This window comes from Anticarsia gemmatalis, chromosome 11 (assembly GCF_050436995.1).
Source record: "Anticarsia gemmatalis isolate Benzon Research Colony breed Stoneville strain chromosome 11, ilAntGemm2 primary, whole genome shotgun sequence".
NCBI classification, from domain to species: Eukaryota; Metazoa; Arthropoda; class Insecta; order Lepidoptera; family Erebidae; genus Anticarsia; species Anticarsia gemmatalis.
In genome coordinates, this window is record NC_134755.1 from 454,319 (window position 1) to 472,098 (window position 17,780).

Below are 17,780 nucleotides of genomic sequence, written 5' to 3' on the forward strand. Positions count from 1 at the left end.
AAATACTATATTTCTAAAAAGAAATAGAACTGCATTCAGAGATTTAGTCGTGTGACAAGATGTGTCGGAACTCCACTTGGTCATCGTGGTGGAATTAAAACCTAACCCCTCCTTCGATTTGGAAAGAGACCCCTGCCCAGCAGTGGGACAGAAACATAATACCACCTACCTTAAGCTAGGATTCGAACCCCAGACCTCAAGATCAGCCGTATACCCTATCGCCTTCATCATAGCGGCAGTCATGTAAATATTTATTCCTTGAATTATTACATCAAATCTAAGTTTCAAATTGTGATAAAAGTCGTGCCTTCACTCCCACTGCGGCTGCCATTAAAATCGTCATGAAATATAACTTCAATGCAAGTCGAGACTCGACAGTCGTACTCATGCATATCTAACGAGGAAATATTTGTCAGCCAGTTATCTGTAAGATTTCTCAATCAAAACTATCATGTAACCAGTTGTGAAGTGTTAAAAGGACTTTATAAACGTATGGTTTGTGGTCAACCTAGTGTCAAAGTAATGTAAGGCGACCGTAAGGACTTTGACATGGCTTAACGACGGATTAAGACGACTTCGAAGCACGAAGGCGTTCGATTCACCCATCTATGAAATGATCGCGACAAAGCCCACAGATTGTTTGCTCACCGGTGAGCGCAACTGGAGGTGAGCGCCTCTGAAAAAAGTGCGGACAAGGACTGTGATAATGATTTTGTTTCGTATTTCGATTTGTTCTGTCTGTCATGCGGGCGTATCACGTATCTCAGTTGACAGCTAGTATACGTCAAATCTATGGTCACTATTCAGTACATTGCTGATTTGATGTAACGTATTAATCACTATAATCTAAAGGACAAAACAGCGGGCAGCATAGTTGCTTTCAAATGGTTGTCAACTGAGATACGTGATAGTCCCCATGGTCCTCCCGTACGTTACGCTTTCAACATATTTTTATGAAATTTTGCGTGAATATAATCCCGGATTATATAAAACCACTTTTTTACATTCATTAGGTATCACTCAAGGGGCTGGCAAAAATGAAAACTCTCGTCAACTCATGTCCTTCTAAACTGAAGACTTGGTGACCCTACATTATAAAATAATAAATGATTTATTTTCACATGAAATGCGTCTAGTTTATGATCAGATTATATATTATGACGTTTATGAATAACTACAATAACTTTGATTATGAATACAAATCGGTACAACGGATACAATGTTTTCTTGTGTTAACATAACATAGTAATGTTGCTGATTATTGAGCTATAGTATAGCTTAGTATTGTACTTATTTATTTACTAGCTGACCCGCGCAACTTCGCTTGCGTCACATAAGAGAGAATGGGTCAAAATTTTCCCCGTTTTTGTAACATTTTTCACTTGTACTCTGCTCCTATTGGTAGTAGCGTGATGATATATAGCCTATAACCTTCCTCGATAAATGGACTATCTAACACTGAAAGAATTTTTCAAATCGGACCGGTAGTTTCTGAGATTAGCGCATTCAAACAAACAAACAAACAAACAATCAAACGAACAAACAAACAATCAAACGAACAAACAAACAATCAATCAAACAAAGAAAATCTTTATAATATTAGTATAGATTAGCTTTGGTTTATTGCAGGACATTGATTGACTGGTAGCCCTAATTTATATCAAGACTAGCGGCCGCCCACGACTTTGTCATTCGGACTTTACTCGTTTCGGCTTCCCGTTTTTAAAACATTTTTATTGCTTATCTTTAAGTTAGAACTAAATAGTTTAAGTTTAAGTACAATGACTCGCATTTGTATATTTTGTCTACTTAACATACAAACAACGGACACTAAGTATAACCAGAAAAAAACAATAATTTATGAATCGCACAGTTAATTGTTCTGTTTGGGGATCGAACCCACGACCTCCCGACGCAACGGTAGCGGCGTGGCGACCTAAACCACTGAGCCACGGAGGCAGTCAATGTATAGTGTATCTAGTTTCAAATGAATGCAAAACAAAATGAAACAATTCGTGAAGGTTTAATCCGCGCTTACAGACGGGTCCTTGAAGAGGTCTTATCATCATAAACCCGGGTTTAAGCTAACTTATGTGTATGTAGAATTAAACTTGTCTTTGTAATAGGTACAGTCGGGAGTATATATTTGTTAACTTCACTAATAAATATGTTCCTTTATTCATATCTTCAATGGCCTAGGCTTTTGAGATTGCCGGACAAATAGTTTATTGAAAAGTTACACCAAGATTGTGTTTTTCAGAGGACTCAATTACTTTTATAATGCGGGTTTGTGGAATCAGCACTCTTGCCACCCAGACGCAACCCCTATTTCCAAAATATTGGTAACCACCGCAAAAAATATCAATACTCATTTTAATTTTTTTTTATTAACGCAAGTGTAAGAAAGGGCTGGGCAAGGGTCTTGTACCGGAATGAGGAAGGGATTAGTCCTTGACTCCACCATGCAGACCAATTGCGGGTTGGGCACTTTGCAGACCTTCAAGAACTGTTCTAAAGAACGCTCATGCACGCAATATTGCTTCACAATGTTTTCATTCACCGTTGGAACAAGTGATAATTATTTCTTATACACACATAACTTCAAAAAGTCATTTGTACGTTGCTTTGGGTACGAACCATCGACATCTCTCGTGGGAAGCACATGTTTATCCCAAAGAAGCTTGAAGTTTGTTTATTATTTATTTATTATCTATCATTACAGGTAAACCCAATTCGATAGTGCGCTACATCTAAATCTTACTAAAAACAAAAAATAAAATAATAGTACAAAAGCAAAAATACAAATATACAGTACTAGCTGACCCGCGCAACTTCGCTTGCGTCACATAAGAGAGAATGGGTCAAAATTTTCCCCGTTTTTGTAGCGTTTTGGTCGTAGCGTGATGAAATATATATTTCGCCTATAGCCTTCCTCGATAAATGGACTATCTAACACTGAAGGAATTTTTCAAATCGGACCAGTAGTTCCTGAGATTAGCGCGTTCAAACAAACAAACAAACTCTTCAGCTTTATAATATTATTATTTTTATACAAATATACAGTATAAACTTATTAGTGCTCATGACTGTTCCATAATTGTAGGGCTGGCAAATGATGTTGTATTTGAAAGCTAGCTATAATCATTGTTGTGTGTGGTTTTGAAATGAATGAACTCTTAGGAACCGACATACCCCCGGTCTCTGAGGCACATTTAGCATTTATCTATTCAATAGCGTTTAAACTCATATAAAAAAACGCTATTGAATAGATAAACTACCGCTAAATGTACCTCAGAAACTGGGGGTTAGTAGTGAGGTGGGGTGCGAATGATAGCGGAATAAAGATAAGTAACCGACGGTCCTGTATGACAAGATGTATGGCTGGGAATGAGGTATTAAAAGTTTGTAACTATAGCAAGTGGCGTTCTATGGTCTCTGCCTACCTCTATGGGAATAGAGCGTGATTTTATGTACTTATGTATTTACAGATAAGTGTTGAAACAAAAACAATATTTTCTTTGTTGAAAAGTAATACTAAATCAATATCTGTTTAACTAACTCTTCTTGTATTTTGCTTGCGTGTTGTAAGCTTTTGTTCATTGTTTCAATGTTCATTCCCTTGATTAATATCACGCCTTGCGTAAATGCTTAATATTATCTAATAATAAAAAAAAATATATGTACTCACATTGTACCAATACGAGGTCTTTTTCACAAAAACATATTCATTTTCGAACCCTAAAGTCAAATATTTCCTAAACCTTTGACAGTGTTTGAAAATTTCGCAAAATAAGGAAAAATTAAGAGAATTGCTAAGTGAGAAAAAAGTAAAGAAACTAATGAAACTAAATATTATCGCTATCTCTGGCACCATAGGTCAGTTGGACCACAGCCATCATTAGGGCCAATCAAATAAAGTGGTCAGCGTCCCTTGAGCCGCCCTTTGCCCACGAAACCTTATAATACCTACCTACTTATATACGTATAAAGACTGACTTTATCCAATATTTGATTAAAAAAACTAAAAATTACTTTATACAATTTAAAAATTTTATGTATAGCCTCCGTGGCGCAGTGGTTTAGGCCGGCATGCCGCCACCACTGCATCAGTAGATCATGGGTTCAATTCCCACACGGAACAATTATTTGTGCGATCCACAAATAATTATTTCGGGTCTGATTATACTTTGTGTCCGTTGTTTGTATGTTTGCAAAAGTCCTCGCGACCCAAGAGAAATTTTAGTGAAAAAACAAAAAGAAAAAAAAATCTACGCTTGGCTCATTATTGAAAAAAAAATCTTAACCAGCTGTGCATTACATATAAGTATTATAGACGGACAGATAAATAATATTATGGATATGTTGTAATAAATAATATCCAGTCTACACATAACGTAATCATTGGAACGAAAGTTCAAACAAAACAGTGTCTATTCATTGATGCGGTCCTCGTAAATTACGCGTGTATATGTACGATTATTCAGTTAGCAAGCTGTGACAATCCAACGGCGCTTACACACAGTCCCCGAGGCGAGGCGTTTAAAACATTACGTGGATTAGGTACAGCTCACACCAAGACACGCGGCGCACACATTTAAAGAGCGATTCAAAATATAACTTTTTAGTTTTGTGTTTTAATAAAACAACACACGCACTAAGAATTGCTCTTGTGTCGCAGGCTTTAAAAACATTCAAACAACGAACACAAAGTACAACCAGACCCGACAGAAACAATTATTTGTGGATCGCACAAATGATTGTTCCGTGTGGGAATCGAACGATCTCCCGACGCAATGGTAGCGTGACGATCTAAACCACTACGCCACGGAGGCAGTCTAGACATAAATCTTAAGTCAAAATACAATATTCAATAGAAAATCGTCATTTAAGTTCTATCACCACGTAAGTTTTAGCGTTTTCAGCTTTTCAGGAGAGACAAATTTCTATTTCGTCTTTTGATTCTCCAGCCAATGACATCAAAGTTCCAAAACTGCTTAAAATATGACTTACGTGGTGAACTTAAACGATGAAATGTCACGTATTCAATAAAGACATAGTATCGCAAACCTGCTGTAGCATCGTCATTATTCGCAATGAACGCGGTACGCCGAAACACACCGTGACGTTGGCTCCACACTTTGGCCCCAACGCTCGTACCAACGTTGGTTTGCAAACTCGGTGAGGCGTACACACGTTGGCTAATAAACTAATTCTGTCCCGTCAGATCGCGATCGTTGGCGCAGATTCCTTATTATGAAACCGACACGAGCGGGCCAACTACCGACGCTTGCCCCAACGTTGGGACCATTGGAATTATCTAGATTCACACGCTGGACGAATAGCGTTGGGGCCTATATTGGGGCCAACGTGATACGCCCGAGAGTCGCATGATACGCCCGCAAGCCCAGTACGCCAGTCAGTCGCGCGTATCGCACGCTTTGTTACAGAATTACCTTTACTGCGTTATATTTTACGTTAATTATAATACGCTAATGGTATTACTTTATCCTTTGTTTGTTCAAAAAATTTAAAAAAATATCCTTTGTACTTTGTTTTTGCTTTTTGACCGGTTTGCGTTGAGAGGAAGTTATACGCTGGGAATGTAAATTTTGTGTTATCTTTTCGTATGCTACGATAATACTTCGCTTTCACTAATTAAATAAAGATATTTTTGTTAAGCTTTGTAAAATCCACCGTTACATTATGTTAAAATTCATAATTTTTATTTGCCGAGAATTTAAAAAGATTGCTGCGATCGACATATCAGTAGGTAGATAACTATAGAAGAAAAATTTTTAAGGGCTTTCATTAAAAAAAAATCTCACAAATCAATCAAATAATTTTAACAAGAGTGGACTTTTGAAAATCTTGTTTATTACCAAAGGGTCGATATTCGACGGTAACAGCCAAAAAAATGCAAGCCCACAAAACCTTATAAACGAAATTAGTTTGAACCGGTCCAATCTAATAGAAACGTTATGTAGAACGTATATGAGCCTCACTCACGCTAAAAATACTTTATGAAAATGAAGATTGCGCTCCCGAGAGATTCCCGGTTAATTTAATGTCACAAATTGGGTTTCCCGTTACGATCAAGTTGAAGGATTTATATAAAACCGCACGCGATATTTTTACGAAAACTCGCGGAGAATCAGGACACGCCGAGTGACATCAGAAGTTAAATTATCCTAAATTAAATGCTTTCATTTTTTTCTACTTTCTCCATTAATGCTCGTTTTCTGAGGGATATTTAGCAGTAGTTTATCCATTTAGATTATTTTTTTTTATATTTAGTTTAAACGCTATTGAATTAAACTATCGCTAAATGTACCTCAGAAACAAGATATAAGTCGTTCAATATTATACACCCACAATTACATTGCTTTGCTCAAAAATGAACTTAATTACAAAAAAATCGCGTAGTTTGGAAATAGTTTTACTGCGTAAAATACCTAAAAATAAAGTAAAAATAATACGAGTAAGAGTAGAGAACAGAAAAACATATTTTAGCGTTCAGTATTGATTGATATACAATCTATACTAATATTATAAAGTTGAAGAGTTTGTTTGTTTGAACGCGCTAATCTCAGAAACTGCCTTTATTGAGAAACTTAATTTTAGTTTCACAGCAGATTTCTCGTATTTTCTGTAAGTGTTCCCATATAAATTATACGATTATTGCAATAATTCTAATATAATGTGACGCCCGGCGTCGTTTGTCTATGTTCAGAATATCTTGCAAGGAGTGTCGCTTGGCACCTTTGTATCATATTACAGGTAGATTAATTATTATTTTAATTAAATTTGTGATTTAGATTAGTGATCGCCCAGTGGTTACGCATGCAATTTCCAAGCAAGTGGTCGATGGTTCGAACCCAAGACAACACATTAATGATTTTTCTTAGTCATGTGTGTATCTATACTAATATTATAAAGCTGGAGAGTTTGTTTGTTTTTTTGTTTGAACGCGCTAATCTCGGGAACTACTGGTCCGATTTGAAAGATTATTTCAGTGTTTGATAGCCCATTTATCGAGGAAGGCTGTAAGGCTATATATCATCACGCTACAACCAATAGGAGCAGAGTACTAGTGAAAAATGTTACAAAAACGGCGAAAATTATGATTCTCTTATGTGACGCAAGCGAAGTTGCGCGGGTCAGCTATTTAGAAATAATATCACAGTTTCCAACGGTGATAAAACCTTGCATGCCTGAGAGAGAGTTCTTTAACACGATCTTATAGGAATGCAAGGCACCAACTCGCACTAGGCCAGCGTCGTGGACTCAAGGCCTAACCGCTCCCTCATTACGGAAGGAGACCCTTGCCCGACAGTGAGACAGTAATGGGTTAAATTTATTATTATTTATTGATTAATTTAGAATTAGACTGTCCCTATAGTCTGGTCAGTAGTGTTGACACTCTTGAGACTACTGGAGAAATTTAGACTTTTCTAATAACACTAATTATCCGGAGAAACTCTGAGCCCTGCTGTGTGACAATAGGTTAATGAAACTACCTTCGTCTTTAAAGAATTTGTAAACACAGTAGGCACGCAAATAAACTAGTGACTTTTTTCCAAGAATTAGAAACTGTACTTTTACAATCACATATTTTCGTAAAATCGAGATTAATATGAGCCGCGAATATTCCGCATACGAGGGCAATATAAAGCGCAAAATGAGCATGCAAAAATAACACAATAACATTATGTGTATGAAAAAACATGGGTCAGAACGTAAATCCATATAACACGTTTTATAAATCAACATATTTCACAATACGCAGGCTGCACACATAATTTATGGCGACAAATATTGTTCGGTAATGCCCTATTAATTGCCCCACTCAAATTATTACACGAACGCACAGTGAATGTACGCAAAATAACAAGGTGGGTTCACATTTGAGCACAACCACACTTCATATTTGGACACGTTAGCGTTTTTTTTACATGAGTTTTTACGCTATTAAATAGATAAACTATCGTTAAACTTACTACAGAAACCGGGGATAAGATATATTTTTTTTACTTTTAAATTGTTCTTTTTAAAAAATTTATTGCAAAAATCGACAAATAAATGCAAATGGCACGGCTAAACCGACACAATCAGGAAGAGATCAGGCGCAGGACTTTAAAACTCAGAAAATACTTTTTGGCCCGACTCAGGATTCGAATCTCAGACCTCTGCACAGCAGTCGCATACCTATGCGCCACATACAGTCAGTCTGCATACAGTAATTGTCGAAACACAAAGAACGAGTGTGACAAAGCTCTAATGTGTACCTCCCTTAACAACAGGATTGGACTGTAAAACGTATTTTTGTAATGATTCATAATTATTGTACTTTATGAGTGTTTTGTTTTGGTTTTATTGTAAAATGCCCAGTTGACAATGTTACATGGAATTTTGTTGCCTTTATTACTCGATTTATGAGATTAGTTTATGTGGTTAGTGGTTAACCTAGTGTCAAAGTTGTTCAAGGCGCCCGAAGGCCTTTGACATGGCTTAACGACTGTTACCTTAGTAGATAACAGCCGGGACCGAATTTTTACGTGCCCTCCGAAGCACGGAGACGCCCAGCTCAAACACCACTATGCAGTCACCCATCTATGAAATGACCGCGCCAACGGTTGCTTAACCCACAGATCGTTTACCGACCGGTGAGCACAACTGGCTATGGGCGCTATACCTATATGATGATATTATTAGAATATTTGTGCTTTTGTTCGCACACTGCTCGTTTGCTTATAAAACTGACCCCAACGGCATTTATGTAAGGCTTTGAGTTTTTAATTATTTCAATAGTTCTACAAACTCTACCTTTTAAAACGTTTCATGATTTAAATCTTAACATGCTAGCAAGCTGCACGGATTTTGCTAACACTTTTTTATTATATTCCTTGAAGTATGGTTCTTATGGAGAGAAAAAATAAGAATCAACTGTTGGGCGGTACGAAGTAAAAAAATAAATTTAACCCATTACTGTCCCACTGCTGGGCAAGGGTCTCCTCCCGTAATGAGGGAGGGGTTAGGCCTTGAGTCCACCACGCTGGCCAAGTGCGGGTTGGGGACTTTGCATGCCCTCAATAAATGTCTTAAACAAATTTTAGGCATGCAAGGTTTCCTCACGATGTTTTCCTTCACCGTTAGAGCATGTAACAATTATTTCTAATACACACATAACTTCGAAAAGTCATTGGTGTGTTGCCTCGGGTTCGAACCTGCGACCACTTGCGTGGGAGGTGCCAATTTATACCACTCGGCTATCACAGCTATCACGAAGTAAATAACCCATTAAATATATAAATAACCAATCCCATGTTGCAAATACAAAGATATCGTAAATTCAAACATTCTCATGTAATCTGATACTCTTCAGAAATATTCAAAGGTTTATCTGAACGAAAAATTCATGTAGCATAAACCCTAACAGTGTATTCAATATTCCACTATATTTCTATCCGAATAAAAAGCCATGTATAAAATATGAAGCAAAGAATTTCCAAGATTCTCATGTAGTGAGTTTTCAAACGACTCCATCAAATCAGTGCTATGAATACGTTGAAACATTTCTTTGGATATATACGAAGATTTGTTCGAATCAATGATTCGTCTCGGACTCCATAAGAGAAGATATCGCTCGAGGCACGCAGCACCTCGTATAATCCACACTATTTACTTGCGAATCGAGAAAAGGCGGGTCAGAAACAAATTTCCGCGGGGCCCTAACGACCCCGACCGTCATTTAATCAGACTCAAGTGTTGATGCGATAGCCACAACCGACGTTTTTCGACGTATCGAAATCTATCATGAAATAACCATTAGTTGTCTCCCTCTAACACTGGCGAGGCTGTACCACGAGTGTGACGGCACGATAGGGTCGGCCATCTTAATCTAAAGACAGGAAATAACCAGTTCCGAGCGGCTCGCGCCGGACGGATCTGGATTTTTCCGGATTCAGCCGGTTTAGTGATCTCGAGTTAATGTAAAGTGGGGCAGATGGGATGTTTTGCGTCGACTCTCTGGCTAGTGTAGTGTTATTTAAGCTTATGTAGTGGAAAACTCCTTAATTGTGATGGTTTCCTGGAGTTTCCCACTTCGCTGTATTGTTCGTTAAGACGGAGTCACGTTTGCAAGTCGTTATCCGAACTTTGATTATGTGACTGAATCTGTTGTCTGTTGGAAGAAAGTAAGTAAGAATTACTCGAAGTTTATTTTCTGTGATCTTATTACAAGGAAACAGTAAATGAGTGTAGGAATACAGTGCATTTTAGTTACAATAATTCTTAACAGGCACTGAGTGAATGGTCTCCACACTACTGAGTGACCGATGGCATCTCATTATTTTTGCGCATAGTTATTACATACCGAACTATAAAACCTAGAACTGACAGGATTAAGGTCTGCAAAAAGTACGATTACGAATTATGAATTACTGTCATTACAGAATTATAATAGTTTAAAAACGTTTTAACAGCACGTTTGGCTTTTATCGTTCACCGTTAGATAATATCATCTATACTAATATTATAATCTATACTATCTATACTAATATTATAAAGCTAAAGAGTTTGTTTGTTTGTTTGAACGCGCTAATCTCAGGAACTGCTGGTCTGATTTGAAAAATTCTTTCAGTGTTAGATAGACCAGTTATCGAGGAAGGCTATAGGCTATATATCATCACGGTACGACCAATAAGAGCAGAGTAGCAATAAAAAATGTTACAAAAACGGGGAAAATTTTGACCCATTCTCTCTTATGTGACGCAAGCGAAGTTGCGCGGGTCACCTAGTACTGTTATAAGGGTGGGTAACTGCACACAGTGTGTCTGAGATACTCATTAGTCTCATGCAGTAGTGTCTGGATTAATCACTACTCTATGTTTTGTAGACACAAGAAACGGCCAGTCTGTTGGCAAAGCCTTTTGTCCCGTATAAACTACATTTTCAGAATTTTGTGGTTAATTTCTTCTGGAAAATTCTATTGATATGTTTTTGTTTGTGTTCGTTTGTAAAGACTTAAACTACAAAACTGCTTACTCGATATGTTAAAGAATATTCTTGCGGTAAAGAGTGTTTCTATACTTAATGGAATGAAAATAAAAAATAGTGACAATTAGGGTCAATAAATATATTATTGAATGATAATCTAACATCAAAATCCTATAATTTGACAACCTTATTTCATTATCTTAGGGATAGACAGTTTTATGCTCATAATTTTTTTAACATAGTAAAATAATAATATGTAAGGTTGTGAACTTTTAATTACAACTATAAGGCCCGGATTTGCTACTTCTTATGTTTATCACGTATCTTAGTTGTCAACTAGTGTACGTCAAATTGATGGTCACTATTCAGTACGTTGCTGCTTTAACGTTTTATCATTTTATCACTACCATCAAAAGAAAACAATGTACTGCATAATGACAACTGAATCTACCGCCGCGCCGGTTCGGAAGGTATCGCAAATGAGAAGAGCTAGCAAAAAACTCATGGCCACAATCGCCAAATACATTTTTTACAATTTTTCCATATTAATCATTGTTGCAAGTAAGTGTACCCACGTGCAAAACTACAGCTTGTAAAAGAATAAACAATTTCAGTTGTCTGTCGTTACAGAGTAGTGGCGACAAATTGTCACTACACATAGATAAGTTACGACGTGCAGTCTCTGTAAGAGCATCGCATTAGCTACAGTTGCTCTTGAGCTGAATATTATAAGTGAAACACTCAGCTCTTAGCCTCTAAAACCGACTTTAAAACAAATATGAGTTCAAGTGTATTTGTGACCGACTTAAAATTTATTAACTGCACTAGCTGACCCGCGCAACTTCGCTTGCGTCACATAAGTGAATGGGCGAATTTTTTCCCCGTTTTTGCAACATTTTGTTACTGGTACTCTGCTCCTATTGGTCGTAGCGTGATGATATATAGCCTATCGCGTGATGATATATATAGATATATAGCCTTCCTCGATAAATGGGCTATCTAACAGTGAAATAATTTTTCAAATCGGACCAGTAGTTCCTGAGATTAGCGCGTTCAAACAAACAAACTAACAAACTCCTCAGCTTTATAATATTAGTATAGATTTGTAACCGACTTCAAAAAATAAAGTTCTTAATTAGTTTGTGTGTTGCTTTTTATTTTTATTTCGTGTGTGAACTGACTTTGACTATACTCTTCTTATTTGGAAGCTGCTATTTCTCATGTGATACCTAAAATTGGTACATCGTTTAAACGGATTAACATACATACATAATATTACGCCTTTTTTCTTTTTCCTAAGAAAAAAGGCGTAATATATGTTTTTTGTAGGTAGAGAACTAAAGAATTGATAAATTTACATTCACCGAAAACCTGGGAACCTCCTCTATTATAATTTTTGAAGTCGGTGCATTTTATAATTTTATGCCAAAGTTTACTTTTTTAAAAGAACTCTTAAAGTATCAAACTCAGTGTCCGTATGGTGTTCCAAACCTAGGGTTTTGGAAAAACTTGCGTTATATCAAAGTTGGCAAGACGATGCGGCGTCACGTGCACTTTATAGAAGAGACGAGACGGCCATTTTTTCCCCTCACCACCTTTATGAGTATGGCGACAGCGTTCACAAAGTCACACTGCATACTTATAAAGTTAAAACGATAGCACGTGATTTTAAGCGCTATCCTTCCTTTTTAGGATTCCTTACACAAAAGGTAAAACGGGACCCTTTTACTAAGCCTCCGCTGTCTGTCTGTCTGTATCATAAACCGTGATAGCTAGAAAGCTGACATTTTCACTAATTATGTATTTCCGTTGCCGCTATAACAACAAATACTATTTGATATTTGGTATTTTTTTTGCTACGGAACCCATCGTGCGCGAGTCCGACTCGCAATTGGCCAGTTTTTTCATGGTGTTTGACAACGTCCAGGTGATCACCATAGTAGGTACCTATGTGTTACTTATTACCTACAAATATAAAAATGTCGTGTTAGTTTCACTATTAAAATTTATAATTCAAGAAATGCTGAACCGATTTGTCTGAAAATAAATTGATACGAGTATATACACGGAAGTTTTTATGGGGTGGAAAAAGAAAACCAAAACTTAAAAACCCAAAAAGTATATTAATTGGATCTCATGAATGTACAAGTAACTTTCTCCTGTTCTAACGAGTTTATAGCACCTTTACGCGGTGGAAAGTGAATGGGTCGTTACTAACTTTACAAGATAACCTAACTCTATAGGTTTTACTTCATTTTACACAGACATCAAGCAAGTTTAGTAATAAAATCTCTAATCGATTTATTGCCCCATCTATTTGCGATGCCGACGGCAAACAATTCTCAACTTCATACAAACTCGAGGCGAACTTCACCGAAGTTTGCCGAAGTTTGCCGAAGTTTGCCGACACCTATTTAAAAGTTTTTTTTTTCTGAATATACCATGTACACGTGTTGAAGACAACTCGGATGACAGTTTGATGGATTTCTGAACTGTTCGTAACGAATAATAATGGTGGCGAATGTGGCTGCTTTGATTTTTTATTTTATTTACTTTTATTAGGGAAAACAAACAATTGTACTATGTGTCTTTAATCACCTCGCATAATCAATTATTGTATCAACTACATTGTAAAACTTTTGGCGATTGCCAAGAGTGGCCGTGAGTTTCTTGCTAGCTCTTCTCATAAGGCTTTACCCTCTTCCGAGCTAGTGGTAGATTCAGTAATTAACGGCTATCATAAGTGTCAATATTTGACCTAAATGAATAAATGATTTGATTTAGGTTCATTTACATCAAAGTAGGTAAAGGTACAATTAACAATGTTTCCACATATTACTACTAGTCCATACTGTATGTAAGTAAAAACTAACTTACATATAGTATGGACGATTGGTTATGTTATTTTATTTATTCAATCAATTATTGGGGCTAAGTATACTTTAAGTATGTGAAATAATTATTTTCAATGCGAGTTAAAATTTCTTGATACGAGAATATTTATTTATTTAGAACGAGTAAAATATTTTCAATATTGGCATCATAATAACTTATCTATACTAATATTATAAAGCTGAAGAGTTTTTTTGTTTGATTGTTTGTTTGTTTGTTTGAACGCGCTAATCTCAGGAACTACTGGTTCCATTTGAAAAATTCTTACAGTGTTAGATAGTCCATTTATCGAGGAAGGTTAAAGGCTATATACCATCACGCTACTACCAATTTGAACAGAGTACCAGCGAAAAATGTTACAAAAACGGGGAAAATTTTGACCCATTCTCTCTTGTGTGACGCAAGCGAAGTTGCGCGGGTCGGCTATATGTAATAACTTAAGACCGAAGGTCCTTTAAGTAATGACTAAAAAGATTTATCGACTTGGTATTATATAGATCTCACAACTTCTTACGGCAGAGAGACTGAGCTGCGAGACTTGGGGTTTTTACAGAATGTTTTTGACGGCATAATATAAGTAGGATAGTAGGATTATAATTCAAAATACGAGAAAATGTTATAAAAAAAAACTATATATTATATAGATATATAGAAATTAATTGATTAAACGTTAGTTTTTATGTCCAAAGGCGGTTCCTTTGCACTATGACCAGGAACAATGCCTTCAACGGCAAATATTCTAGTACGAATAGCATTACGCACTAGCACAGTGTCAGCAACTATTCCAAAACTATCACACTCAGAATAAAAATTACATTTAGATATAAATCTCTTTAACACATTATCAGGTTCACGCATAGCTCCAAAACTAATCCTTCCGAATATTATAACAGTACCTTCGAGAGAGTCTATGAAACTTTCTACCGTTTTACACCAATCTACGAGATGCAAATCTTCTCTTCCACCGGATAAATACACGAGGCAAATATGTACCGGTCTATCACTTGCTGTAAAAGATATCCATATGTTATCTGCTGTTTGTAACTCTAGGTCATGCCTTCGACGTACATCAGCGCCGGGACGAATCGCGAGTATTATTTGTGCAGTGCCTGTATTTGCACTTTTCTGTATCACAGTCCATCTATCTATCAAGTCTACTCTGTCATTTAAATGCTTGTTCAAGCCTACAAAATTAGTAATGCCAATAAAATCATATGTTCCTAATTTATTGAAGTGATGTTTTAAACACTCCGTATTGTAGTTTATGATGAATTGATAGAATATATTTACGGTACCCGATCGTGTTTTATCATTTGGTACTAGATAGGTTATGTTAGTGTGACTTTCTGGCTTCTTGTGTCTATCAACACTTGTAATAACTGTTTTAGTAGTGGTTGGGGCTTCAGGATTAGTTTTAACATCAAGAGTATCTGTAAGCGTTGCTATAAGACCAGGTTTGACCACAGGTTCATTGATATCTGCTATTTCATTTCTTGATTTCGTTGACTCGTTTTCTGATTCCTTACTAGTCTCACTCTCAGCATTATCTGTCTCGCTTGCAGGTTCAAAAGACAAAGCCAGCTCAATTGTGTCTTTCAAACCTTTGGGCTTTTTAGCTAAAATTTGTTTCCGTACCTCATCATCAGCTAGTCCAAATACAAATTGTTCGAGGAGATGGTCACCAAGCTTCAAACCGAAGTTGCATTTGAACGCAAGTTGTTTTAATCCTTGCAAATAATCTGTAACGGATTCCTCAGGTCTTTGACTACGTGAACGGAAGGCGAGACGTTCAGTTATATTAGATGCTTGAGGGTCTATATATTCGGATATTATATTGACTAGTTCCTCGAAGGTTTTGTTCTCGGGATCGACGGGAGCACAGAGGTCACGCATCAATGTATACGTGTCATCACCCACAGCTGTGATCAACAGAGCCACGTGGAGTTCATTCTTTATTTCATTTAGCACTATGTACTGTTTCAAACGACTTATGTAAACTGACCACTGTTTAGTATTTATGTCGAAATATTCAAGTTGTCCGATCGGCATTTTGAAATGTAAATAAACTTTGTAAATAAATGTAGCATTAGATAACACTAGCTGTACTGCACTGACTGACAATTTCTACTTCATTGATAAACTAATATCGGAAAAGATAAGAGTAAAGATAAGCGTGATAAGATAAAGGTATCTGTGTCGATAACTATAATATAAACGAATTCTTTTGCTGTCGGATTCGCAATAGCACAAATACAATTAAGTATATCTGATAAATATAAAAAAATGTCACTGCGTTTATATTTTTGCATTCACTATTATTTTCAACATCACTAATTCTAAGACATTTTTTTAACATAGTCGACTTTCAAGTCTTGTAATGGTAGTATTCCATTTTACAAATATAACTAACTTAAAACTCTGAATATTATTATAATCTTTCAATAAAAAAAAACAACGAAAAGAAAATCTTAATCAAGCAGTTTACACGCAAACTTTAAGGAATACGGAGGAAAAAAGTTGAAAAATCTCTCTAAATATTCATATACCAAAAGTTTTAAAACAACACGAATTTATGAAAAAATAACGAGGGGCTTACACCACTTTAAATAAACAGAAGTCCGATGAAAAAAATCCTTAAATACTGTAACCCTTCCCCGCTCGAGTTAAAAAGATCCCCGGTTAAAAAGTTTTAAGGTACCCACACATAGTAGACCCGGCATTCACCGTCAGCCGGACGATAAAATATCCTACGAAAATAATAAATGCAAAGTTTGTGAGGTTGTATGTACTCGTATGTTAGCCTTTCGCGGAAAAACTACAGAATGGATTTAAATGAGAACACGTATTTTACGGTATATTCCTAGTTGTCTCCTATAGCCCTGTCCCCCGGGGGGACAACTAGGGATATACCCATTTTACCCTGGATGGTTTCACTGGCCGTGGTCGCAGGCAGACTGGGTCAGCGATTAAACGTTAGGCATTGCAAGGTAAATGTGTATTCGCGGTGATTCCCGCATCCTATTATATAATGAACATACACAAGTATTTTGTTGTTGGGGAAATAACCTGGATATGATACTTTTTACGCGTCATTATTATTCACGGCTTTGAAACTATTGTTAATATGTACTAGTTGACCCGCGCAACTTCGCTTGCGTCACATAAGAGAATCATAATTTTCCCCGTTTTTGTAACATTTTTCACTGGTACTCTGCTTCTATTGGTCGTAGCGTGATGATATATAGCCTATAACCTTCCTCGATAAATGGGCTATCTAACACTGAAAGATTTTTTCAAATCGGATCAGTAGTTTCTGAGATTAGCGCGTTCAAACAAACAAACAAACAAACAAACAATCAAACAAACAAACTCTTCAGCTTTATAATATTAGTATAGATCAGAAATGTCTGTGAAAAACAAACTGCTCGGCTATAGCACATATTTTAGGTACTCTTCGACTCGAATAGATAAACTACCGGTAAATGTACCTCAGAAACCGGGGGTTAGTCGTGTAGAACGTTCGTCAAATACAACCGAACGAACAGCGGCTTATGTGTGTCTGCCCTAACTGGGTGGAGTTGGGGCCGCGTCGTGTCTGTTTAGAATGGAAACAGCGAAATGGTGCAGATTCTACCCTTTTTGCAAGTAAAAAGATTGGATTGCATTTGCCAGACGCTCACGTTTATGTGTAAGACAATGCTCTTTGTGCTTAGCTTATAGATGAGCGGGTTACTTATAGTGGGTTAAGAGATAGCTTGTAGATAAAGTTGATTGGCTTCAACTGCTTTTTGTGCAAAGACAACGAGATTTCATTTTAAATTTAAACTTAATACATATTACTTAAAATTTTATACTACATTTTATAATACATTTACATATTACTAAACATCCAT

General features: G+C 36.5%; 2 protein-coding genes across 2 annotated transcripts in view; both read right to left on the minus strand.

Moving 5' to 3' along the window:
• The window catches only part of LOC142976756 (uncharacterized), a 130,508-nt gene that overhangs the window by 95,074 nt on the left and 17,654 nt on the right, over positions 1-17,780 (minus strand). The gene's annotated exons all lie outside the window — the stretch shown is intronic.
• LOC142976511 (uncharacterized) lies at positions 14,500-15,997 on the minus strand. The gene has a single exon (XM_076119920.1). The coding sequence runs from the start codon at positions 15,934-15,936 to the stop codon at positions 14,551-14,553; it is 1,386 nt and encodes a 461-aa protein (XP_075976035.1). The 5' UTR covers positions 15,937-15,997; the 3' UTR covers positions 14,500-14,550.

Excerpts from the sequence above, each read along its gene's own strand:
- LOC142976511 (XM_076119920.1), bottom strand. The coding sequence starts at position 15,936 with ATGCCGATCGGACAACTTGAATATTTCGACATAAATACTAAACAGTGG.